Genomic DNA, 26922 nt, shown 5'->3' with positions numbered 1-26922 from the left:
TCAGGTAAAATCAATAATGTGGAGAAAATGAAGGACCTACTGTCCAAAGAGAGGGTGAAAGCATACTGAGAGCCAGCAGATTGGATATTTAATGGGAACTTGGCAGATGGAAGATGCCAACAGCTTTTACAATGTCAAATATGAATCAGAGCTAAGCCAGATGAATTAAAACTGAAGTATGAACCGCAAGGGGAAAGAAGTGTGGGTGCTGCCACTGGGGACATTCCTACGTTCCCACTTCAGAGAGAGGAAGGGTCCTGTCTTAGTAAGAGACGACACTTTGTCATGGGAACAGCCAGCCTGTAGGCATCCAGCCAGCCAGTCTCTCTCCTCACGAGAGCCGCCTTTGGGTATGCTGCCAAAGAAGGAAAACGTGCGAAGCTTGGGGACGATCCAGCCTACACTGAGGCCTTAGGTGAACCACATGGGACACCCCAGCGCCCCCAGCTTAACTGCTGAATCAAACTTCCAATAGAGGTGAAGGAAAGAAAAGAAACTACAAATAAACTGGAAAAAGGAGCTTGTCTTGTAAAACAGTAAATATGGCTTGAAAATACATACTATTATAAGATGTTTTATTAATCTAAAGGGCCTATATTCATACATATAAAATTTAGATTTTCATGACTGAAGCATACTAAAATAATTTTGAAAATAAAAATAAAAGAACAACATTCATTTTTGTCTTTAAAAGATTTTCATTCATTCAAAAATATTTTGAAGCCCAAATATCCATTTTAAGACACATGGAGGAATTTCTGAGTGTTTGAACTAAGAACTGTCTTTACTGAAGCGAAGTAAGAACTCAATCAGGGTCCTCGTGGGCCGCCCACTCATGCCCTTCCGCAGGTACGGAACCTCGTCCTTGTTGGTCATTACACCGGCTATGTCCAAATGCGCCCACTTTGAATGTGTCACAAACTCCCGCAGGAAGGCCGCGGCTGTGCACGCACCTGCAGATCTGAAGAGAAAGGCACATCATAGTGCACGGAGCATTTCATCAAGCTGCTTTTGGAGCCAGTGGGATGGCTGGCATAGGGTGCATGATGTACAAGCCTCACAGCCTGAACCCCACTCTGGAGCTGGCATACATGTGGACCGAGGGAACCTGGTCCACAAGGTTGTCCTTTAACCTCCACATACATGCTACAGGGCCATGGCACACACATCACCCCACACCCAATATATGCCTTTTAAAAATAATAGTACATTTTTGCTGGCTAGGCTCTACTACTAAAGAGGAAAAGTTAATCCAGAACATCCAGAGACACACAGAAAAATCCTGTCTGGAAAAACCAAAATAAAATAAAATGAAATAAAAAAGAGGAAAACTTAAGCTCATGTAATCTATTAAGAAATTAACTGAGGGCTGGAGAGATGGCTCAGAGGTTGAGAGTATTGCCTGCTCTTCCAAAGGTCTTGAGGTCAATGCCAGCAACCACATGGTGGCTCACAACCATCTGTAATGAGGTCTGGTGCCCTCTTCTGGCCAGCAGATAGAATATTGTATACATAATAAATAAATATTTAGAAAAAAAAAAAAAAGAAATTAACCGAGAAATCACTTCCAGAATATTTATTTTTAGATATGGCTTTCTAGGATAAATGCCAAATTCTAGATTACTTTTCTGTGTAATGAATTCCTACAGTTCCCATCACCTTGTCTTATCACTTGCTTAAAGTAACTTTTAGATTTCAAAATTTCTAACATTAAGAGAACTGCTAGAGAAGTATTTTCAAAATTTAACACCTCAGAAAGCTTAGAAGCACTCCACCAAAAGCAAACTGGTTAGTGTTAGAATATTCTGTGAAAAGGATGAGACTAAAGCGTAGTTTGGAAACCCAGGATGACTGGAAAGAGACAGATCATTTGACATACCTGTATTTTCCAATGTTATTGACATCAGCGAGCTGGCAATCTATGACCTGTCTTGTATAATGCTCAAAGAGAGGCATCCTCCAGACTCGGTCCCCAGTCTCTATGCTGGCCTGGAGAAGACAATGTGACAGTGTAAGGGCAGACACTCTAGCTGGATGCATGGAGGAAAGACCTGCAAAGCAGGGCTGTGAGAGTCACGTCTAAGAGTGCATTAGGTCACCAAAAGATTCATTTCAGAATTAGGAAATAGGGACACTGTAAAATAATCCATGCATCGGTAGGACATTTAGTAAAGTCTCAGTTTGAAGCTGTAGGCTTTGTGGGTTTAATTAGGGTAGAATACTCTGAAGAGCCCGGTTACCTTGGTCTGCTGGAGACATGCATGTTAGGCCTCCATTACTGAAAACCAGAGACAAGATGAGATCACTATGCCGTGCCTGGCCTCTTACTCATTTGCTTATACTAACTGAGTTCTAGGTCACCACTGAGCCACAGTACTAACACCGCTGCCATCAAAAGGACCAGGTTAAGCAGAGCTAGGCAAGCAGACTTTACTCATTTTCAGAAGTCAAAAGTAAAGTCTCAGAATAAAAGGCCAAAAAGGAGGAGTAGAACCTGTTATTTTATTTTAGGACCTAAGTATATTTCAAATGGATCAGCTACCTCTGGGCTGCTGATTGTTGTTTTAAGTATGCCTGTGAATAAATCATTTTAATCAGGAAAATAAATGACCTGAAAAACTCAAACGCTGTGTGTACCATGATGACAGAGGGACACTGGGTAGTGCGAGAGGCCAGGAGAGGTTCCTGGCTCAGCCTTAGGCCAACAGCTTGGCTAATGCAGAGGCTGAGTGTGAACTTCATAAACAGACAGAGAAGGGGGAAGCATGATCAAGTGAGAAATAGATCCAGGAGCTCAAACAAACCTCATAATGTATTCATGGATCGTGTGCCTACTCCCCTGGTAAGCTGCCATTACCAGCCTGTGAAAGGATACATGAGCTGCCTGGAGCCGCCAAACAGCCCCATGGAGCACTGGGGACACAGCTATTAGCAGCCGCAGAACAGACAAGTTTTATCATGAGGACTCTGGGCATGCATCAGGACAGGAACTAAACAGTGTCCAAAGAGGATAAAGCAAACAGCTAGCAAAAAAGGCAAAGCAGGACAGACACACAAACGAGCCAAAAGAAAAGATGGTCACAGAAATCAAGGACCAGAGTCACCAAGAGATCACTGCCACCTGTGACTAGAAACGGACTAGGCTAGGTCACCACTGGTATTGGTAGTGAGTGGCAGGAAATGTAAGGATGGAGGATGATGGGAAGGGCACAGAGTGCAGCAGTGAAGGGACCCCTCATCCCTGACTCACTCAGCAGGAGAGTCATGTTTACAATGCTGAACCCCCACACACCCATTGGAAGGCCACTCTTTCACAAAGCTGGCCTTATACTCTGCACTTCAGTCACGGCCATGTAATTTGTCAGTAATTTTAACATCATTCTGAGGTTACAAGGACAGGGAAGTGATGTCATATCCATAATTTAAGAATATCTTGAGAAAACCCAAATCAAGTTTACTGCTATGACCTATTTCCAATTCAAAGGCAACCCAACAGGAAGAAAATCACTTTAGCACACAGCTTGAACAAGCTTATTATTCAAAGACCACAAAAATTATTATCTTTATAACTTATGGGTATACAGGCTTACCTCAAAGAGTTTGTTCCATAGCCAGGATGAATTGGTAAAGACTCCGGTGGCACCTGATCCCAGGGCTATGTCCATGGCACCTGGAAGAAACAGTCCCTCGGGTCAGGACCCATCTCTCGAGGCCAGGAGGTTCCTGTTACTTAGACCACAACTGTGGTCTCTAAGTCTATTAATGGCTCCTTCATACAAAATGTAAATAGGCTTGGGAAACTGTCACTTCTATAGCTAGTTACACCTCACAAACTAGAATTCCCCTTTATTGTAGAAAATTCAGAAAAGGAAATGATATCAATTATCATGAACAATCCCATCCCAGGGTAAATGTCACTTATTGCTGATAGTACTTTCTAGAGTTCTAAACAGCTAAGAATATGGCCTTACCCTATACCCTATATCCTCAGCTACCTCCACAGTCCTTGCACACAGCAGGAGCATGTGTGACTGTCATTCACTTGGCATCAACTGTATATATCAGATACTATAACAGATAGTAATTATTTGATGCCTATGAGGCATCTATGTGGGACACGTGTGCCACATTTTAGTCAATCTTTTTTTTTTTTTTTTTTTGGTTTTTCGAGACAGGGTTTCTCTGTGGCTTTGGAGCCTGTCCTGGAACTAGCTCTGTAGACCAGGCTGGTCTCGAACTCACAGAGATCCGCCTGCCTCTGCCTCCCAAGTGCTGGGATTAAAGGCGTGCGCCACCATCGCCCGGCTGTCAATCATTTTTTTAAAGATAGTTTTTAATTTTTTAAATTTATTTATTATGTATACAGTATTCTGTCTGCATGCCAGAAGAGGGAACCTGATCAAATTACAGATGGCTGTGAGTCACCATATGGTTGCTGGGAATTGAACTCAGGATTTCTGGAAGAGGAGCCAGTGTTCTTAACCTCTGGGCCATCTCTCCAGTCCCCTTAGTCAATCATTTTAATGCCTTGTTTTTAAACTTGGTCGGTTTTGATAATATTCATTTGTCCTCAATATTTTAGGTACTGAATAGGGAGAACAAAAGCTACACAAATAATATAATGCCTACTTAAAAACATTTATGAAACTGCCATAATGAAACTATATCTCTGTATGCCAAATTTAAAACTTAATTACAAAGGGCAGAATTCCAAAAAATTAGAAACAAAAAGGAACTCTTAGTAAACAACTGTGCACATATGAGAGGAACAGGAAATGACTTTTGCTCTAGTAAAGGCTTCCAGGACTCAGGGAGATGAAAACAAAAGGTCCAAATGCCCTGAATTTTAATCTTGAAGAACAGACAGATTCCTAGTGAGAGATTTTGGAGGACGTTTTGAGTTTTGGAATCGTGCAACAAGCCACCGTCCACCTCTCCAATTGTCTACAGAGCCTCTACGTCAGGCCTGCCAGAGGAGCCTGGAGCTCCTTCCAGCCCTAACAACTGTGAGGCAATCAGAACTGCCCTCACGTACTGACTCTGGGGGCCAGGAGCTCCCTGGAGGCTGTGGTCAGTAAGCAGTATTACACCCATGCTGGTCCAAAGTCAGGGTTTTCTTGGCACACTGGTCACGCTACTGTGTGCCCATTAAACAAAGACCTTGTCACCCCCACAATATTTTTATTTCTTAACAATATGAAATCAAAGTTTAAAAAGCTGACTGGATATCAGATATATTGATTAGTATATTAAAAATGCCACTGATTTTTAAACATATTATGTTTTCAGATCTGTAGAAGATGGCAGTCATAACAACAACAACAAAAGCCCATCCCTGTTACTCTCTTTTAAATCTGGCTTAGTTGATTTGACCCAGTTGTTAAGCTACTACTGGAGAATCAGAAAGATGGTTTAGTGCTTGATCCCAAGCCTGACAACCTAACTGATTCTAACACCCACATGGTGGAGGGAGACCAAATCACACAAGGTATCTTCTGACCTCCACACACGCACTGTGGCATATGTGCACAAGACAAAAATAATCCCTTTTTTAGTAACTCTGGAATGCTTTAAGGCAACAGAACGAATACTGAGAACGTGTTGTAACACAGAGGCAGTTTCTTTGGTGAAGGAACGCCCCGAGTACAGTGTGTGCACTGCACACAAGATTTCCTACAGACATGACAGGGAAGATGGGGACTGACCTGTCAAGGTGGCAGCATTGATGATGACCTTGGGATTGAAGGTGTGCGCGTAACAGAGTGCATCGGCCAGGATGAGCCTCCCTTCAGCATCTGTGTTATCCACCTGCAGAGAAGGTCAAGAAGAGAAAGTGTCAGACAATCTGAGAACTGGATATGAAACCCAGACACAATAGCTCTTGATCTCAAAGTAGGAAGAGGGCAGGGTGGTATCTGTCACGAGATAGTACAAAGTCACTTGTATTTCAGCCACAGCAGGAACATATCTAACCTGACGGCCATGCAGGCAGTCCTGCCCTAGCTGATGACACCACACTGAAAAAGTAGGGACTGTCTGGTCCATTTTAATGGCAGATGCTGTTAACAAGAGGAAAACTGGAAGGAGATAGCTAAAAGAGCAACAGGCTGAGCATGCAGCACGCCTGAGACCCCAGTTTCCCTCTCAAAGCACCAAACAAAACAAAATCCTTAAGGGAGTTAAAACTGAATGGCAGCCTGGAAAACTCCTAAAACTTGGGCAACCTTTCTACTCTATTCCATTCCTCCAGTAAGGCCTAGGGTCCTGAGCAGTGTCTGTGTGTACAGTTCTAGCCCAGTTCCCTTTCTTCCACAGTGACCCCAGGGTCCTGAGCAGTGTCTGTGTATTAAAGTTGTACTCCACAGATGCCAGAGAAAAGAGTCAAAGTGAAGGGCTGTGCTGTCCAATTGAAACATGAGGAAAAAGTTCATGAAGGCACAAGTAACTAGAAAACAGCCCATGCTTTACTGGTGTGTCATGCTCTACAGGCCAAGGCCAAATATCCGTGATTCGTATGCAAAACACTATTAGTGGGAGATACAACACGGAAGGAAAAATACTCAAAAGTTTCCATCAAAACTAATGGTACTTTGCATGAAAGGTTCTCAGCACTAAAAGCAGAACCCTGGCCCAAAGTGCAGCTGGGGTCCTAACCCATGGCACGCTGCAGCTGGGTGGTAACAGATGGCATGCTCTGTTGTCCCCTCACGAACCTGGATGGTCTTCCCGTTCCTGGCTCTGACGACGTCCCCTGGTTTGTTGGCCTTGCCGCTAGGCATATTTTCACAAAGAGGGGCCAAACCTATTGATAAAACATAAAAAGGAACATGAGACGCGCTTGATTCAAAAATGCTATCCTATAGGTCAGGAGGATGCCGGAGAGCCATCAAAAGCATACCAGATACAGGCTTCATTTTCAGAAGTGACAAAACTTGGTATTACCAATGGCACAACTGAGGTCAGCAGGGACATGTGTAGCATGGTCTAACTGATTCTAATCCAGAAGAAATAAATGCAAATTACAGAACACCAGCACTGCCTGGACCTTTCAAACTGCCAGTGTCATGAAGGGAAGAAAGGAGAAGGAATGGGGCTCTTGGCAGGAAAAGAAAAGGAACCTGGCAACCAAACGCAATGTGCTATCTTTGCTAGGGATCAGACTTTAAAACTAAGTAAGGGGCCTGGAGAGATGGCTTGGGTTAAGAGTGCATACTGCTCTTTCAGAGGACCTGAGTTGATTTCCAGCACCCAGCCTGAGGCTCCAGTTTCAGAGGCTCTGATGCAATCTTCTGGCCTCCATGGGCAACTGAATTTACATGTACACAGAACCACACACTGACACACATAAACACACATAATAGAAAATACCAAATATAAACAAAATGGCCTTTTTTTGGACTATTGGGAAACTTATTAGGTTACTGTATAGATCCTTTTGAAATGTAACTATTATCATTACATAGAATGTGCTTTTGCTTAGGGGACATGTTAAAAATACTCAGAGGTAGAAACATGTCAGCATCTTGATTTCCAGTAACAGTTCTGGTCAGAAGGGTTTAAAGTACCATTTTACCTTCCTCACACAAGGGATGAAACCCAATTCTCTCTTCCTTTTAACCTTGGTATTAACAATGCTATAAACTCCCAGCACTGCTTCTGGAGGTTTGCATGTGCAATGCCAGGAGACCCTGCATACTAACTGCTTATTCTGTGTCAGGAAACTAATCGACCACAGTCCTGGGAGGCCGTCAGTAAATAAGCCAGGGGTGATAAAGATGACGCCCTCCACTCCAGCGATTTAGTTTTTCTTGCTGGAGTAAAGTACAAATGTGACATATGTGTTCTTGATGGCTAACCACTTTTGCCTAAGTAAAACAAATCAATACAAGTTTCAGCCTGCTGGCTGCAAAACACATTTAGCCCAGTCACCTCAGACAGAAAATATTTATTTCAGCCAAACAGCTTCCGCTTGATGAAAAGCTGCTTAAAAAATGCCTTCTGGTCTTTTTAGAAGGAAGGAAATGGTTTGATGCTTCAGTTCCACCATGAGACTAGACTTTGGAAGCACTTCACAAAGCAACAACCCGTATCCTACTTACCTATGATATTAATGGGCAGATTGAGCTTCGCGGCAGACACAATGGCCGAGCAGATTGTTGCAGCTCCTCCCATGTCGGCCCGCATGAGGTCCATGTTTGCAGAAGGCTTGATGGAGATACCGCCACTGTGTGGAAGAGGAGATAGCGTGCAGCAATAGTGATCGCGAAGCTGAAAGCCCGAATCACTTTCTTAAAACCAGAGACACGGTCAGTGAGATGCCAAGTGTGATGACCTGTGTTTGATCTCCTGACCCACATGCTGGAAGGAGAGAACAGTTTCCTCTGACTTCCATAAGACTGCTGTGGTACTTGGGTCCCCACGTGCATACATACCATGCATAATAAATAAGTAAAATGTTAAAAAAAAAAAAAAAAGTCATCCATGTGGTGCTGTATGCCTCCAATCCCAGAATTCCGGAGGCTAAAGCAGGATTTCAACTGAGGCCAGATTGGGTAATGTAGTGAGACTGTCTCAAAACAAACCAAAGCAAACTCCTATAGAAACTCAGAGTTCACTACCACACAAAAGCACCACTCATAGTCAAATTTCTAAACTTGTAATCTGAATTACTTCTTCTGTAGCCTTTATAAAGACAAAAAATACTTTCAGAAATATGGATAAGTGAGGCAGGTCCTTTTATTTCTATGTGGATGAAACTTGACCAGGTGCCACTGGAAACATCACCATATACTACCAATCCACCTAAGATCCATCTCTGTCTGCTTCCTATCAGTAACATCTGATACCCACAAAGATTGTCTTTCAGAAAAAAAAAAAAAAAAAAAAAAAACCTTTTTGATTTGATTAGCCCATGAAATCCAAAGGTCATAAACTATTAAGGAAAGCTGACAAGCTCCTCTCAAGCACACAGGACAGAAAGGGAATAGTTCTGACACCTGCTGGTGGTAGACGGCTACTGAATGGAAGAAGCATAAGGAAGGTATCTATGTGTGATGTGCATGTATATCTGTGCAATGCATGCCAGCATGTGTGTGGGCATGCCAAGCACTTTCCCAACGGAGCCACCTCCCCAACCCCAAATGGTATGACTTTAAACAAATAACTTCTGAATTGTGGTTTCCTAACCTGTTGGTCACAAAAGCTCACAGGGCTAAGAGCAGGACCATGATCTATAAAATTCCTGATTATTTTTGGCATATAAAAGTACTGCAATTAAAAATCAGCAGCATGATATATTTACTATAAGGCGTAAGACCCGATCAAACCCCATCTTACTTATGAATCACACTATACACACATAGCATTCTCTAAAATAGAGCGCGCAGACACCCCCACGAAGTACCTGTCAAAGGTAATTCCCTTTCCCACAAACACCAGGGGAGCTTCAGTTGCATTGGGACTGCCTGTGTAGTGTATTTCCAAGAAGACTGGTGGTTCTTCGGACCCCTTGGCCACACTTAGAAACGAGCCCATTTCTTGTTTCTCTATCCAAGACTTGGGTCTACAGTGCAGAAAAAGGGAAAAGGAGTGATACAATTACATATTCCAAAACAATTTAGAAAAATTTCAACAAAATGCTAAAAAAAAGTACAACACACAAATTATCCAAATTCTGAACAGGACCTGGTACACTCAGAAGTAGGGTACCTGCTTAGTATGCACAGGCCAGGAGCTCCATCCCCACTGGATACTGGCTGAAGGTGCCAGTGATCACAGCCTATTGTTTGCTTCTGTCTACTCACAGGCAGAAGGCTTGACTCAGGACACTTCAACTGTAAAATGAGATCAGGCCCTCCCCTACCAGGGATTACACAACTACTCTGAGAACGTGTTCGTGGTAACTAATACAGTATTAGGTAACAGAGTGTTTAGTCAATAAATAACAGTCCTCCTCAATCTACTCAGGTATTTCTGGTTTTAATTTGAAAATGAAGTTAGCAAGGCTGGGTCTATAAAGGGGAAGTTAAAGATTGTTAAGGCATCTAGTTTTATTTCTGTTTTACTAATAATGGCACACACACAAAATAAACCCACAAAACTAAACAAAGCTATCCTGTATCAACAGGAGTAAAATATCCTGTATCTTTGCAGTCTTTCAATGCTGGCACACCACTGCTCATAGCTCCAAGTGCAATTTGAGATGTCTGCGAATGGAAAACTACTTAGTTCTCAATAAACACAGGCTCAGTGCAGGTAACATGAACTTCCACCTCAGTGCAAACTAGAACACAGAAGCCATATTGCTATTCTTTCTAGGGTAAGGAATAAGAGTTCCGTATTGATTTCTAGCCACAATAACTAAATCTGTACTTCCAGACAAACATTAGCCAGATCCAAGAACTACTCGAGCACCTGACCACCCCTTAAGTCAGACTATTACACTAAAATTGCCATCGTTATTTCAAAGGGAAACCAGACACAGAAATCTCATCAAAAGAAACACGGCTGTACCCTATAGGCATTCCCAATCCCAAGCTTGGTACTTGGTGTTTTATTGCTGCCTTGCCCTCTGGAAAAACTGTATTTCTTTGATGCAGACCCACCTACCCTGAATGGGGTGTGGTACAGCCACATCATAGCATAAGTCACAGGCCACCCATACATTATGCTGGTCTCTATCTGAACTCTTCTCCCCTCTGCTCACCCACACACCTTGCTGTTTCCAAGACTACTGCACACCTTACCTGAAGCCTGGTCTGGTAACATTTAAAGTGACTTTTAGGACTCTGCTGGGCTCCACTTTCACTCCCAGCCCTCATCCTGCTCCTGCAGCACCTGCCGCTACCTGCAAATCTTATGCATTCCCTGACCTGCATCATCACCACTACTCGCTGACACAGCAGAGCACTGGCATCCCTTCCTCCGAGACAGGACATGGCCACAGAGCCCACCCACAGATACAGACTTAACACATGGGAATTACTCAGGGCATCCTAGCAAGCTCTCAATCTGGGTTTTCTACACATTATTTTTTTCTTCATTCTGTCTAAACAGGGACTTTCCTTAAAACAAAACAAAGCAAAAACAGTAACAAAAAACTCTAATCACAATTAAGTACTGAAGAATCCCCTTAAATGAAAAAAATGTCTTGAAAAATAATTTTGAAAATGAAGTAAAACAAGTATCTGTTAATTTATTTTAATCAGAAGCCCCAATAGCTCAAACTTGGGTGTTTAACAGATTGCAGAGAATTCTCAAAAGGGAAATGGAAACCAGAGGAATTGTACTTCAAGTCCTATCACCCAGCACTGACAAGCATTGGGAGGCCTCGGAATGTGACCCCACAAAGTAGCCAAGGTCATGGGCAGGTCGGCTCTCACTGTATGCCCAGTCAGCATTCTGCACTCTTGCATCATAAACAGAAATGTAGAAAGGATAACACATCAAAACATGTAAGCTCCTTAAATGTTAACCAGGGCTGAAGAAAGGGCTCAGTGGTTAAGAATACTGGCTGACCTTCCAATTCCTAGCTCCCATATAGCTCATAACTGCCTGTAACACTAATTCCTGGGGATCCAGCACCCTCTTCTGATCTTCTTGTGTACAATGTATGCACATAGTACACATACATATATGCAGGCTAAATATCCATACACATAAAATAAAAATTATTTTGAAAAAGTTAATCAGTTACCGTTTGACTTAGGAATTCAACTCCCAAATCTTTGCTCAAGAGAAATGAACTGTATAGTAAGCAAAGAATGTCTCAACAGAATGGATAAAAAAAAAAAAATCACACAACACAGTATGAAGTTGTGAAACCATCTTAAAAGAGAGGGGAAAAACCCTCAGAGCAACCCTGTAACTCTATCTGACCTTGTGTATAGCTGCTAGTGGTTTCAATTTACTCCTTTGAATACAGTTCAATTTTAGGATCTCACTTGTGTTGGTCAGGGTTTCTGTTGCTGAGATAAAACACCACAGCCATAAGCAACTTGGGGAAGGAACTTTATTTCAGCTTACACTTCCAGGTAGTAGTCCATCCCTGAGAAAAGTCAGGGCAGGAACTCAAGCAGGGCTGGCATCTGGAGGCAAGAGCTGATGCAGAAGCCATGGAGGGCTGCTGCTTACTGCCTGCTCCCCATGGCTTGCTCACTTTGCTTTCTTATAGAACCCAGCACCACCAGCTCTGGGATGGCACCACCACAGTAAGGTGGGCCCTCCCACATCAACTGTCAATCAAGAAAATATACCACAGGTTTATCCACAGGTCAATCTGGTTGGGGCATTTTTCCCAGTTGAGGTTCCCTTTTCCAAAGTGACTCAGATTGATCTAAAACCAAACAGCACACACTGCTCTTTTGGCTGTACAACCCCTGAGTCTATGACACAATCATAAATTACCTGATATGGACCTCTGCTTTACTACTGGCACTTTTGATATTTTTTTCAATAATTTCAGCAAATTTGGTTGGTGTCATCTCATTGGCTGGGGACTCCATCAGCTGGCGGGCCAAGTTCTGTCCAGAAGCAAAGAGGACCCCTTTCTCCCAAGCCTCCTGATCACCACTGTGGAAGAAAAGAGTTACTCTCAAACAACATCAAGAGCATTGACCTTTCTACTGCTAAGTGAGGCACTTATCTTTAAAAAAAAAAAATCAAGACTACAAACAAAGAATGATTGCACAAGTCCTAGAGCATTTTGTGAGCAAGAAAACAGGCCCCACTGAAGAAGCAGGTGAGATGTGGCTAAGCAGCAAGCTTCAAGGATCTCCCCTGCATAATTAAAAGTGTTAGGTGGAGAGTCACAGATATTCGCAGCTGTAAACGCATACGCAAAGGTTATGTAGATTCCTACCCAGAGCCCAGTTCACCACAAAGAGACATCAGTCCCAAGTCCTAACTGTGAGACCAGCATGCAGCAAACACTCATATGTGGAGTTGTAGGCTCTGCAGCCTCACTGTGCCTGGATAAAGGCTCTAAATCCCAGCCCACCGGACAACGAGGATTAGCATTACAAGAGAACGCAGTAAGGTGATGCTGAATGGCCCTAGTTCTTTGACAGCAGTTAATATGGGCAACATGGAAATGGACAAGTAATAGCTGGCACCTCAGAACATTCACCACGTGCTACCCACTTGACATATTTGTCTTTTCAGTTTTCATACAAATGATGATATCAGTCAGGAATGAAGGCACATGCCTCTATTTGTGGCACTGTGAATTCACGGCTAGTCTAAGGACATATAGTGAGATCTTCTACCCAAACACAAAAATCTACACCAGGATTACAACTCTCCTATACAAATGAAGAAATAACTGAGGTTATCCCAAGGAAGTGACAGAGACAGGATTCAAATGCAGGTTGACTGCAGAGCCTTCATTCCCGGCCACTCTCTAACCGACACTATCACCGTTCAATGCCAAGAGCAACCCACTAGCCTCACGACTCCTGGGACTGAAGATCTCTCACTGTTACTGACAGCAGAGACCTGTCCCTTCAAAACTAGAACAGGACCAGAATAACTATGGTCAGTTATCTTCTGAAAGCATCTCCTACCATGGACCACAAAGGCAAAGATGGAACACTGTCAACCAGATAGGTCCAATATTCAGCATGTTAGTAGATGGTGAGTTCAATGGGGAGGGCTTGGATTAAAGCTCATTAGGATATTCTATCGAGTCATTCTTCCTTCTGGGCAAGAGCCAACACTGCGAATGCTTCTTAGTTACCAGCAAGTACAGAGTGTTCTCAGGAGCCACGGAGGAAATCACACACATGGCAAGAGTCAGGAGCAGAGCTTGGGGATATTACCATAGTGTAAAGAGGGCCGAGACACTAAGAAGGACACACACAAGCCACACAGTGCTGTTGGACACTGGAAGCAGGCAGGCTGTCAGATGCCTGGGAGAGCCACCCACACCCCAATTTCCTTCCATCACCTTCCGTAGAGCTTCGCTGATACAGCCACCTTCTTTTTCTGCTTTAGGTCATCAAACTCATAGAGACCAAGCACAGCTCCTTCTGCAGCAGCCTGAGCATCTCCACAGGGATCCACCTCCACTGAAGGCAGCTCCAGGTCTTGAACTTGCCTGCATCCCGCTTCAGAATGACAGCAGAAACAGAAAACTGAGTCAGCGCACAGCAGAGGCACGGGGTGGAGTGCCGGGGAACAGAACAGACAATTGATGGTTCTGGCTCTAAATTTTCATCTCCCCTTCCATAAAGTGTGCATTATGTGCTCACAGAGAGGGCAGAGGTCAAAGGCACAGCTCCTCATAAATGGGGAGAGACCCTCAGAGAGAGGCGGATATTACCAGTAGCATTTCTGAGTTTCCAGATAAAGCTTTCCAACAGCCAGATTAAAGGGACCAAGAAATGATGACACCGAAGTTACACCCAAGCAACTGAGTAGGGACCATCATTAACAGCATTTATAAGAGTGTGTCAGCAAAAACTCTCAAATAAAAGTTAGAAATGCCTACTTAACTCCGAAAGTAAACTTAATAAACATCTGTGACAGATCCAGGGCCAAGGATTAGTTACACAAATTACCGCCGCCTCAGAGTGTTTCTCAAAGTGCATTTGGGGCAGTCGTCCTGTGGGACAGGCTCTCCTCGCTGCTAAGCAACAAAGTGACTCAACGGCCTCAGTCTCAGTTCCCCCAACCCACCTGGGACAGGCCTGTGCCTTTCGCTAGCAATGAGTAAGTAGCCCACACTCTGCTCCTGTTTTCTTTGATTTGTAAATATAACAATTCCATGTTACCTAAAAGCTGGGCAACACTAGTTGCATTACAAAATGGAAAACTGTCTACAAATCACAATTTCTGACAGAATACAGTTTTAAGAAGAAATGGTAGCAAACCACCCAAGAGAAACCAGAAATACTAAAAGTGTCATAAGCTAGCCTCTTTAGCTGGGTAAGGTCAACATATTCATCTAAACTGAACTCGCTGAGCTATTGCATGCGAGCATGTAAGCAGGGTAAGGGTGAAGGCAGTGACAGAAAAGGGAAGGAAGACCGTCTTAAGGAACAGACCCTTGAGAACCTTCAGCCTTTCAAACATAAAGAGCAAGCAAACCTGCGACAGCAGCTCTGATGTTTTCTTTGCCTTCATTCCAGTTCTCCTGCTCATCGAATCCAGCCGATCTCTTGCCAAGGCCGACTACCACCACACTGGGAAAGTCCTAGTTCACAAACACAGCCAGTTAGCCACTGCAAACTCTTTAAACAGCTCCTCACCAGATGGGAATGCCAGAGGGAGGCGGCTGTCACAGAGTCACTAAGAGCAGCCCTGATTGCCAATGAGCACAACAGATTTGACAGGCAGAGTGGTGGTGGTCTTCCTTCACACTGAGAACAAGCTAGAGGAGACAGCCACTCTCTTCATAAGCATACGCAGTGCTTCCGCCCAATATAAGAACGAAGCTGTACGATCAAACACAAGAGCTCTAGTATGACGCGAATGAGCATACATGGGGAGGTCCAACATGGATTTTGCCAAATGAACATGACTTTCATTTCGTACCTCATGTAGACCATAGAAGGTTCGAGTTTTGCCTGCCTTCAGAGGAGGTCCCGATCTGAAGCGAGAGGAAATGGTTGTTTCAACATTACGGTCTGGGCTGGTCTCATGGTCAATGACCTAAGCATCAGCAGGACACCCTTGCTAACTTTCTGTTCTGAGCTTCCCTTCCAGCTTCACAGAATGCACACAGGCCAGGCTCCTCAGATGCAGCCCAGCACTTCCACCTCTGAAAGTACTGAGTCAGTTTCCAGGTTACACAGGACAGGAACATCAATAATAATAATAAATAATAATAGACGACAACAACAACAACAACAATAAGGAAGCCGGGTGTGGTGGGTCATGCCTGTAATTCCAGAACTTGGGAGGCTGAGGAAGGACTGCCATGAGTTGGAGGCCAACCTGGACGACATAGTGAGTTCTGGTTTAGCCTAGACTACCAAATGTGGCCAAGGCCTTTTATTTATTTATTTATTTTAGCAATGCCATAGATGGGCAAGGGGATCTGAGCACTGGATGGTGACTGTACTAAATAATGGAAACCTTTGTAATTAAAGTTTTAATAAAAACACCAAGATGAAAACCAGAGTGGTGACCAAAGCAGCTGACGTGACAGCACCATCTCCAGTGTTTCCCACATACTGTTTACTGAGACAGATGACAGACATGGCAATTTCCACACACAGTAGCCAGGGACTCAGGCTGTAGCCAATGGTGACCCTGCAGCAAGACCAGAGCACTCTGGACTCTTAACAGCTCAGCTTCTGGATTAATGATTTAAGGTGTATGTGAAGGACTACCAACTAAGCAGAAGTACAAGTCCTAAACAATCAGATGGTACCTGGTACCCTCTAACACAGTCTATAACCTGAGTAGCAGGTAGTTGGGGCTTATGTAGCTCTATTCCTGCCAAACGTGGCCAGCAACTCTATAGTTTCCCTACTTCCTCCCAGACCTCACTAATCTAGGAGAGGTCAGATGGCAGACCCTCTTCAGACAGACTGAATTTCTTGCTAATCAGATAATCCTCTTATACTTAAACATTTGAAAGGCCATCAATGTCCAGCCAGGCAATAAAGGGGCAGGACCTTAGGCTGTTGTTAACTGGTGGGGCACTTTTAGAGGCTGGTACCAGACAGGAAAGCAGGGATTGTAAAGCCAAGCCCAGGGAGTGGGCTGAGGAAATCTGCTCCTTTCTGGATCCCTGTCAATCCTTCATAAAAAGTTTGTGATCTGGCTAGAAATCACATGACTTCCCAGAACTAGAGACCCACCCACGCTGAGACAATTGCCCAGCTTCTTCCAGAACCCACTTTCATTTTCAGAGATCCAGCTAGCCAGGGCCCCACTAACTTTACATGACACTCTGAAAAGAATCTATGTCAATCTTGGGATCTTTAAGAACTGGAACCCCACCCCGTGGCACGGCACACACACACCCACACACATACACCCCCCCACACACACACACACACTCTCCAGAGAATGAGGCAGGTGCATCTCTGCAAGTTTGATGACCAGGACAGTCACAGCTACCTTGTGAGACCCTGTTTCAGAAATCAACAAACACACACACAAAAGGAACCCCAAATATAGTAGTACTTACATGTTCAACATTTCTCTCAGCTTTCCAGCCACCAACTTATTAAAACTCTCTCCTGCACTTGTAAACTGGGGTATGTCATCTTCTTTGTCTTTGGAATAAATTCCTAAAACAAGACCCTGAGAAAATTAAGAAAGACGAATACAGTCAGAGTGCATTCCTTAGAAGACTAAGACTGCCCAAACTCTAGAAGGGGCAAACAATTGCATTAAAAATGTGTCCTCCCCAAGGGGGCAAGAGCAGAGGCAGACAGCAGCAGCCCCTACTTCAGCAGCTGAAATCCCTGCCAGCGCCAGACTGGACCTGGGGTGTGTGAGAAATATTGGGCCCTACCCTAAACACGAAAGTCACTTGTTTCTGATACACTGTTTCACATTTACAATCCCTTTAAAGACCTGGTGTTTTGACTGTGGCAGTCATTGGGTTGGCTGCAGGACTCTGTACCTGCAGAAATGTCAGGTGAATGCTCCAAAAACCTGAGATTTGCTCCCACTGTCTAGGAAGCAGCTGTCAATCAGGTGTGGGGGGGACACATGCAACTCTGCAGGGCCTTCTCAAGCACTTAGTGGTGGGGCCTCTCATCTCCCTCACAATTGTCAGGCCCTAAACATCTGAAAGAGGATGCAAAGCCACTACTCATCATTAGATTGCACATGGCAATTCCAGACTTTGAAAATACTGTTTCCCATGCTGGGTGGTGGTGGCACAGCCTTTAATCCCAGCACTGGGAGGCAGAGTCCAGGTGAACTTCTGAGTTCAAGGCCAGCCTGGTTTACAGAGCAAGTTCCAGGATTAAACAGAAACCCGTCTCAGAAAACAAAAACAAAAAAGCCAAAAAACCAACAAAAGACCAAAACCCTAAAACCTAGTTTCTGACACACTAGCGCCTGGGTGGTAAAACTTCGACAATGCGCATGCCTTCTCTTTCGGGCCTTAGCCCTTTCCAAAATCCCCAGTACTCGGGACACACAGTGCCTCATCTTTCTGCCCAAGAAATCTGGCTTCCTTGGCACAGTAACTACGAGGATCTAGTTGTCCCCAAACTGTTTGTTCCCGGGGTTTCACGAGACCAAGCTGCGACTGTTCATTGTTACTGAGCAGACCAGACCGATCACAGGGTTGGAAACTGTACTGACCGGTGTCCGTCTACTCCCCCGCCCCACTATCTGTGATACATTAAGGGGACCTGTGCTCACCTGGAACATTCCTCCCTCACCAGGTCTTCAAAGCAAGACTCATTCCGATGAGCCAGCACCCTTCCAGATCCTTCCTTCACGTGTAAAAGTAGCCTTCATAATTTCTCACAGCCCAACTAGATGGCGAAGATGCTCTTTCAATTGCAAGATGACCTCTCTGGACAAAGTCCTTTTCCCTAGAAACTGCTTTTCTCCAGAAACCCAATCCAACAGCTTACTCCCCTGGGGCCTTTCCTGACATTTCACTTCAGCAGGGGGAGGGGTCCCGACCCTGTGACTCAGGGACCTTAGCTGACTTTGGGACAATCCTGCCGCTGTCCTTTCTAGGGTCTCGGCAAAGACTCGACGAAGTAGGCGCGGGTAATTTTTAGGAGCTCAGTTTGATGGACGAGTCTGTAAAGACTGCTAGGTGGAGCGTGCGGTTCTGATCGGAGATCAGAACCCAGCACTGTCCAGGAAGGAGGAGAGGGGCGCGCCATCCGCAAGCAGCACCGGTCGTCCTGGCTGCAGCCCGGGTTCTGGCTGGCGCCCTGCAAATTTAGGGAACTTTTTTTGTTCCGCTCAATTGTGCAACTTGATGCGTCCGTCCTACACACTGCGGCCTGGACTAGCCTGGCCACCCCGCCGCCCGGAGCCAAGGCAGCACGCGCAGCCTCCCAGGCGAGCCGACCCCACTCACCTTCGTCATGTCTGCGGTGGACAGACCCCGATCCCAGAGACGTCTCACTCCCAGGCGTCGGAGCGCGACTCGCGCGGCAGCCGGAAGAGGCAGCGGGAACATCTTCTCGGCTCGGCCCACGGTGCCGCCCTCCAGAGAGAGCACGTGGCGAGAGGGCGGGCGCGCGCCTGGGGGCGGGACCTCCGGAGTGTCCGGACGCGCGCCTGGGAAAGCGGGACAGGTGCGGGGGCGGGGCTGCCGGCCACTGGGCGGAGACACGCTAGCGCGCCTTGGGGGAGGGGCAGCAGAGCCATGGGGCGGGGCTTTCTGTGATTTGGGGAGGGGCGGGCAACGTGAGGCGTGGTTTCTGCTGGCTCAGGGGCGTGCGGGTCTGCCCTTGCGAGTGCCAGAAGCCTGAGAAATTGGTATTAAGACAGATTAATAGCAGTTTGTGAATTTTATTTAACAAGTTTGTGTGTACATTGAAGCCCTTACAGAAAAATGAGGATCCTGAAAATGGTTAGGTCTAAGTGCTTTTATTGAATGAAGGGTAATTGGTTCTGAAGATAACTAAGTGTAAAAAAAGAAAAAAACCTAAGAGAATATAAGGATTAGCTCTAAACAAGGCTCGTTTGTGCAAATTTCTGTCTTCCTTAACTCCTCACCTCTGGTGATAGTATTTGGAGACAGCGTAGTTTATATGGGAGTTTTTAAGTCCTGCTTTGGGTTTAGGAGACCCAAAGACGGCTCTTCTTGCGTTTACTACTGTTCAAATTGCCTTTAGCACAAAGTATTTATGCCCAGATGGTGTACTTTAAGGTAGCACATATTCCATCCTTCTTTATCTAGTTGGGGGCATAAAGTACAAAACCTGTTTTAAAGATCGTTTTATATAGACACTTGTGGCTGTGGGCCATGATTGTCCCTGTCCTGTGTGCCCCTGTCCCTCCACCGCCAAAGCCCCTGTTTTAAAGATATGGTCAGAAACTTGTGGTACTACTGGGAGGAGGTGGAACGTTTAGGATGTGGGACCTAGGAGAAAGAAGTTGGATGGTTTCAGGTGCACTCTGAGAGCAATGCTGTGAAGATCATTCTGCCATGTCCTTTTAGCATAATTGCTATGATATCACTAACCCTAAACTCCAGGACCAAATGACCTGACCGTGGAAACCTCTGGAGCTATGAACTAAAGAAAATCTTGCCTCTTTTTAGGCTTGAAGTTTTGTCATGGTGATAAAAAGTTACTAACGTAATATGCTTAAGTTCCTTGTGCCTCCTTTATTTTGTCCAGTGCCATTTCTTCCAAGTAATGTCTCCAGTCCCTCCCCATGTGGGTTATGCATCTCCTTCTACTCCCAAAGCAGCCAGTGTCAAAGTGTTAATCAGCTGTATCCTGCTCTTTTTTTGGGGGGGAGGGTGGCTTTCACCTTTGTGTACTTGTGCCAAAATCTGGCATCTGGTCTATATCTAGGGCCTATGCAAACAAGGTGCTCATAAACATTCGAATGAATGTATGATCAAAGTCCAGTTGAGGCAGCAACATTTAATTAGAGAACAGGATGTGACTTCCTGATAATAAACTGCATGAGAAGGAGATAGATAATTAGAAGGGACCGTCAGCATCAGGAAGAGTGTGGGAGAGCGTTGGCTTGGCATGGGGTGGAGAGATCGGGCTGCCTGGAATAAAAAGATGTAAAGAGAATATTGCTGGATTAACGAGAATCTTGAAAGGCAGCAGCATTTACTGTGGATGAGGGCGGCAGCAGGAAACCAGTGATGATTTTAGCAGAAGATGCTGCAGAGAGAACTGTGTTTTAAGAGCTGCGTCGGTTAAACACATTAGTGCAGAGGCACCAGAGTGGGTCCGAGTCACATGGAGGAAAGAAATCAAAGCACTTCTCTCTTGGAGTAATCTGACCAAGAGTGAGCCTGAGTTTGATTTCCTGGCTTCTCTCGCTGTGTCTTCCAAGTGTTATATGTTTTTTGGATGGCCTCCAGCCTGTCTAATGTCCTAAGTCTGAATCTGTGTTTGTCTTGGTGCTATCTTGTGAATCTGTCCCTGTCAAATGTCTTTTCTCTCTCTTTTATTGAACAGCGCAGAAAACATCATGTGAGGAAGGAATGCGGGACACTACAAAACTTTTACAAGAAATTAAACTTTGCTGATTCTACCTGACCCAGGAACCCTCAGAAAATAAAAGATAATAAAATAAAAAACCTCTACCTATGTTGCTTTCAACATTTATTTGTTTTATAAGGTTACTTTTGATCTCTTTAATGTTTTCAGCAAATGATTACCATAGCACACATACAGACACATGTGCATTGTTCTCTGGTCAGGGGCATGGAAAAATACATAACTTATGTTAAAACTATGTGTTTAAACATAAGTGATCCAGGTGATCACATGATAAATCAAACACAAACACAGTTAATTGTTACATGGTTCTCTTAAAGGCAGGTTAAACAAAGAGTCTGATTATAAAGAGGACATAAGTGAAACCTTAAATGATTTCAAGGTGAATTAACTTGGCTGTGAGGTCCAGCAAAAGTTCCAGTCTCTTAGAATGTGTAGTGGTTTGAAAGAAAATAGCTCCCCGGTGGGCAGTGGTGGCACACACCTTTAATGCTAGCACTCAGGAGGCACAGACAGGTGGATCTCCGTGAGTTTGAGGCCAGCCTGGTCTACCAAGTGAGTTCCAGGACAGGCTCCAAAGCTACAGAGAAACCTTGACTTTAAAAGAAATCAAAAAAAAAAAAAAATCCCTCAAAGGGAGTGGCACTATTAGGAAGTATCTAGTTGGAGTAGGTGTGGCCTCATTGGAAGAAGTGTGTCACTGTCGAGGTGGGCTTCTATGCTCAAGCCACACCCAGTGTGGGCATTCTCTCTTCCTGCTGCCTGCCAGTCTGGATGTAGAACTCTCAGCTCCTTCTCCAGCACCATGACTGTCTGCACAGTGCCATGCTTCTCACCATGATGATAATGGACTAAACCTCTGAACTGTAAGTCAGCCCCAATTAAATGTTTTCCTTTATAAGAATTGCTGTGGTCATGTTATCTCTTCACAGCAATAGAAAACCCAAGATGGAATGTAAGAAAGATTTTCATAGTAATGTAGCAACACAGATAGATGATAGGCTTTGGTGGGTAAAGAAAGATTGGTCAATAATTGGAAGATCATAAATTGATAAGAATTGTTATTCATACACTATGAAAAGTGGTTGATGCTGACCCCTAATATTGATCTTTCCTTTTCTTTTTCTTTTTTTATTTTCGAGACAGGGTTTCTCTGTAGCGTTGGAACCTGTCTTGGAACTAGCTCTTGTAGACCAGGCTGGCCCCAAATTTACAGAGATTTGCCTGCCTCTGCCTCCTGAGGATTAAAGGCGTGTGCCACCACAGCCCAGCTTTGATCCTTTCTGTTACCTTACTGTAATAGAAACTGTAAAAAATACAATGCTATCCAACTAAGACTATATTTTCTAGATTCTTGCAATAAGGATGGTTCTGTGGTTTCCAGTCAGAGGAAGAAATGTAAGTCTGTTTCACCACCAAGGCAGGCCCCCACTCCTTCTAGCCACTCATCGTTTAAAAATACTTAGTTAAAGGCTGTGGGTGGAGCAGGTTTCCAGGGGGAAGGTTAGGAATATTAACTGCCATTGGCCATCTAAGTGGAGATGTCCAGTGGAGATACAGCTTGGCATTGCGGGACCGGACCAGCATCTACAAGGCCCTCTATTTAATCCTCAGCTTTGAAAAACAAAGGCCAACATTCTCATCCCCAGCTCTGTAGCAGGACACCCGTGGATGGGTAGCAGCCTTCCCTGCCCCCTGATCCCACCTTCTGTGGATCCCACGGTCTTCCCTTCTGACCTTCCTCCACACACTTGTTGCTTTGTCCCCGATCCCAATGCAAGGACCACGTCTCTCAGGGCAACAGGTAGGCTGAAGGCAGACCCACACCTCTCCTACTACAATTGAGATCCAATCCCTCCCCTCATCCCCCATCTCATTCCCAACTCTGTGTCAGGACATCTCCCTTTCCTTTTTGACCTCATTCCCACAAGATCTCAAAAACCTCTCCTCTCACCTTACTTCCCCAAATTATCCCAGTATCCTAGCAGCTGAGTAGGCCAAGAAAATAGGCAACACGCAGCCATCACATTCTCCAGAAATCCAGAGAGGAAACAAACCAAGGGCTAAAACACCCACACAACAAAGACAACTCCAGAAATCAGCACCTAGACCTACAGTCATCACAAACCCAGACTCCTTGGTGCCGGGACAAAAACACAATGAATAACAGCCAGGGCAACATTTCCACTAGAGCCCAGTACCCTACCACAGCAGGCCCAGAATATTACAACATCTGTGAAGCACAAATAAAAGACCTTAGCCAACTATATGAAGATGATAGAGGTCCTTAAGGAGAAAAGGACTAAATCCCTTAAAGAAATCCAAGAAAACACAAATAAATGGTTGAAGGAAATGAATAAAACTTTTCAAGACCCAAGAATGCAAATAAAATCAATAAAACACACACTGACTGAATTCTGGATGGGAAAAAAATAGGAATTCGAACAGGAACTACAGAGACAAGCCTCTCCAACAGAATATAAGAGATGGAAGAAAGAATCTCAGGTGTCCAAGATATGATAAAAGAAATGCATACATGGTGTTGGAGCCCACAAGTATTATACAGTAAATGTGCAGCTGACAGATTCCCAGACAGACCCACAGGGTACAGTTTATGGGGGACCCGATTGCAGAGCTTCGGGAACACTTGTCTCTTGGACGGTCTTTGTCAATTCTGTAGAGATCTTGTGAAGCCATGACTCTTCTTCCTTTCAAAATAGGATTCATTCCCAATATACCTCAGCAGTGTAACTGCCTCCTGAATGGGCAATGGAAGAACCTTCCATGAGGCCTCAGAGCAATAACATTCTCTCTTTGTTTTAATAGTCAAAGCAACATCAAAATTAACCCCCCACAATTACCTTTGTTAATATACCATGTAGGAATTTCAGAAAGATAGGAAGACAGTGTGCCCGCCCTTGTGGACAAACAGGAGATTGGGGTGAGGGGAGTGGGTGGTGAGTCCAAGGTTCAGGGATGTCTAGTAATCTTATCTAATGGATTAGAATGTCAGGTATTTCCCCTTGGATGTTAGCCTTTGCTGGATGGTGTCACCTTTTCCTGAAGTGCTGCTTTGTCAGGTTATACTTGTGGTTTTCTTTTTATTATTATTCTGAAATACATGTTGAAATCATTGTTTTTGCCTATGGAATCTTTTAAAACTACGTCTGTAAAAACGAAAAACCTGGTGGAGATAGCCCTTCTCTCTGCTTCTTCACCTAAAAAAATATAAAGAACATGCAGAGGTAACATGCATGAGTTAGTTTATTTTGTTTTTACCCTTAGATCCTAATAGTCATATTTTTGCCTGCTATAGCAAATCTTCTGAACCCCAAAATAAACCTCGATAACATGGGTCAATTGTTAATTTAAAAATCTCCTGGCACAAGGCATTCAGGAAATCTGAGACACTATGAAAAAACCAACCCAAAAAGTAACAGAAATAGAAGAAGGAGAGAAATCTCAGCTCAAAGGCCTCATTCATGATAAAAGTATTGGAGAGATTGGGGATAAAAGGGACATACCTACACATAATAAAGGCAATCTACCGTAAACCTATAGCCAGCATCAAATTAAATGGAGAGAAGCTCAAAGCAATTCTACTAAAATCAGACTGCCTGCTATCCATATCCATTCAATATAGTACTTGAAGTTTTAGCCAGAGCGATAAGACAGCTGAAAGAAATCAAAGAAATACAAATTGGAAAGAAAGAAGTCAAGCATTGTTATTTACAGATGATAGTATTTATTAGTGACCCTAAAAACTCTACCAAGGAACTCCTACAGTTGGTAAACACTTTCAGCAAAGTAGTTAAATACAAGATTAACTAAAAAAAAAATCAGTAGCCCTCCTATATAAAAATAACAAATAGACTGAAAAAGAAATCAAAGAAACATTACCTCTAGCAATATAAAATATCTTGGGGCAACTCTAACCAGGCAAGTGAAAGACTTGTATGATAAAAACTTCATGAATTTGAAGAGAGAAATGGAAGAAGATATCAGAAGAGGGAAAGATTTCCCATGCTCAGGGATCTATACGATTAAAATAGCAAAAATGGCCATTTTACCAAAAGCAATGTAATTCAATGTAATACCCTTCAAAATACCAAAACAATTCTTTCAGAGCTTGAAAAGACAATTCTCAATTTCATAAGGAAACATTTGGCCTATAATCTGTCCTGCTTGCAAAATATGCTAGGGCAATGGTGGCATAGAACTTGTGGGAGTGGCCAACCAATGTCTGATTTGACTTAAGACCCAGTCCACAAGAAGGAACCCATACACAATGGTGCTTGGGTAACCAAGAGCCAGATCAGATAGCCCAGAGACTTAGGATAAAACCAAACACTACTGGCAGAAAAGCATCAAAATGATTCCTAATGGTATTCTGGTAAACTCATAGACCAGTACCTTATCCAGTCATCATCAAAGAGACTCTCTCCAGCAGCAGATGGAGCAGATGCAAAGACACACAGGCAGACATTATGAAGAGAGAGATCTACATTAAAGGTCTCCATCAAATCCCGCCCCCCCCCCCCCAGAGCTCAGATATCCTGCAAAGAGGAGGCAGAAATATTGTACGAACCAGAGGGGATGGAAGACACCAGGAGATGAAGGCCCACTGAATCAACCAAGTAAGGTACATATGGACTCACATAGACTGAAACGCCAGGCACAGGGCCTACATGGATCTATCTGTACCAGGTCTCTTGTATTATAGCCATTACCTTAGTATTTAATGGAGCTTCTGACTGTGAGAATGAGTGGGTCCAACTCCTGTGCATGCTCTTGGGCCTCTTTCCCTCTTTTTGGGAGGGAGTGAGTGGATTTGGAGGGAGGGGAGCAGGGGAGGAGCTAGAAGTAGAGGGAGGGAAAGCTATAATCAGGATGTATTGTAAGAGAAAAGAATCTATTTTCAGTAAAAGAGAAAAATAATAAAAAAAGAAGGAAAATCAAAAGCAAAAACCAGGTGGTGATATGGAAGTCCCCATTGCCTCCAGATTAGTGTCAGGGACCCTACATGGGTACCTTGCTAACTGAACCACAAGACAGTCCTAGGAAAAAATACAAAAAAGAAAAAGAATGGCTGGGTATATGGAGATTTGATATCACAGACTGACTATCAGAGGTATAAGCACCCACCAACCTCAGTATTTCCCAGTATGTGGTACAGTACCATAGTTCTCTTGTGTTGGGGTGCAGTGGTTAGTGTCCACATTGTCCTAGTCCTGTGTGAGTTGGACATCCATTGTTCAGTAGCATCATTGCCCTGTGGATGTCAGGGTGCACAGTAAATCCATTGTATTGCTAGGAAATGAACTAATTATCTGTTACTTGGAAAAATGAAGACTGCCCTGAGTAGCTGATAACGGCACCGAGAGACCATTGATGCCCATAATTAAGAGGAGTTGAATGGGGCCAATCTGTCAGATGTAGGCCTGTCCTAGGCCTTAGTTATTCCGCTTGTTTTTCTCTTTGCATGCTTTGGGTCTAGTGGCAAGAATCACATTCATATTATGTCTTTTGCCTTGTCCCATTCCACAATCATCTTACAGGCTTTACTCCATGTTCACATCCAAATTGGTCTTCCATATCTAACTCAAAACTGTATTAGGTGAGTGATCATTGTTCATAGAACGTAAAATTGACTGGCATGACAATTCCATTTATGTTCATTTCAAAAGCTTTTTCTATGATCATTCTTATGAAAGACATATATTCATACTTCCCGGCAGCCTGAAAGATTTAAAGAATAACTATCCATCTGAAATATATCTCTGTACATCTAGAA

The 26922-nt window shown here is 44.0% G+C and overlaps 1 protein-coding gene across 1 annotated transcript; it reads right to left on the bottom strand.

Moving 5' to 3' along the window:
• Positions 1 to 561: 561 nt before the first annotated feature.
• Positions 562 to 19150, bottom strand: Lap3 (leucine aminopeptidase 3). The gene is made up of 13 exons (XM_057771815.1): positions 19013 to 19150; positions 17141 to 17256; positions 15535 to 15589; positions 15088 to 15193; positions 13946 to 14105; positions 12406 to 12570; positions 9404 to 9562; positions 8100 to 8224; positions 6714 to 6802; positions 5706 to 5808; positions 3591 to 3670; positions 1880 to 1989; positions 562 to 961 (listed from the first exon to the last, which is right to left on the bottom strand). The coding sequence occupies exons 1-13, from the start codon at positions 19112 to 19114 to the stop codon at positions 772 to 774; spliced, it is 1560 nt and encodes a 519-aa protein (XP_057627798.1). The 5' UTR covers positions 19115 to 19150; the 3' UTR covers positions 562 to 771.
• Positions 19151 to 26922: the final 7772 nt, after the last annotated feature.

The sequence above is a fragment of the Chionomys nivalis genome, chromosome 6 (genome assembly GCF_950005125.1).
Source record: "Chionomys nivalis chromosome 6, mChiNiv1.1, whole genome shotgun sequence".
Classification (NCBI taxonomy): domain Eukaryota; kingdom Metazoa; phylum Chordata; class Mammalia; order Rodentia; family Cricetidae; genus Chionomys; species Chionomys nivalis.
The sequence above is the reverse complement of the archived record's forward strand: the minus strand, read 5'-3'. Positions and strand labels throughout refer to the sequence as shown.

Bases quoted from the DNA above. Each gene is read 5' to 3' on its own strand.
- Lap3 (XM_057771815.1), bottom strand. From the start codon at position 19,114: ATGTTCCCGCTGCCTCTTCCGGCTGCCGCGCGAGTCGCGCTCCGACGC. The intron at 1,990-3,590 runs GTAAGCCTGTAT...TGTCTTCTCCAG, and splicing joins TATGGAACAAACTCTTTGAG to GCCAGCATAGAGACTGGGGA. The intron at 962-1,879 runs GTATGTCAAATG...CTTTCTCTTCAG, and splicing joins AATAACATTGGAAAATACAG to ATCTGCAGGTGCGTGCACAG.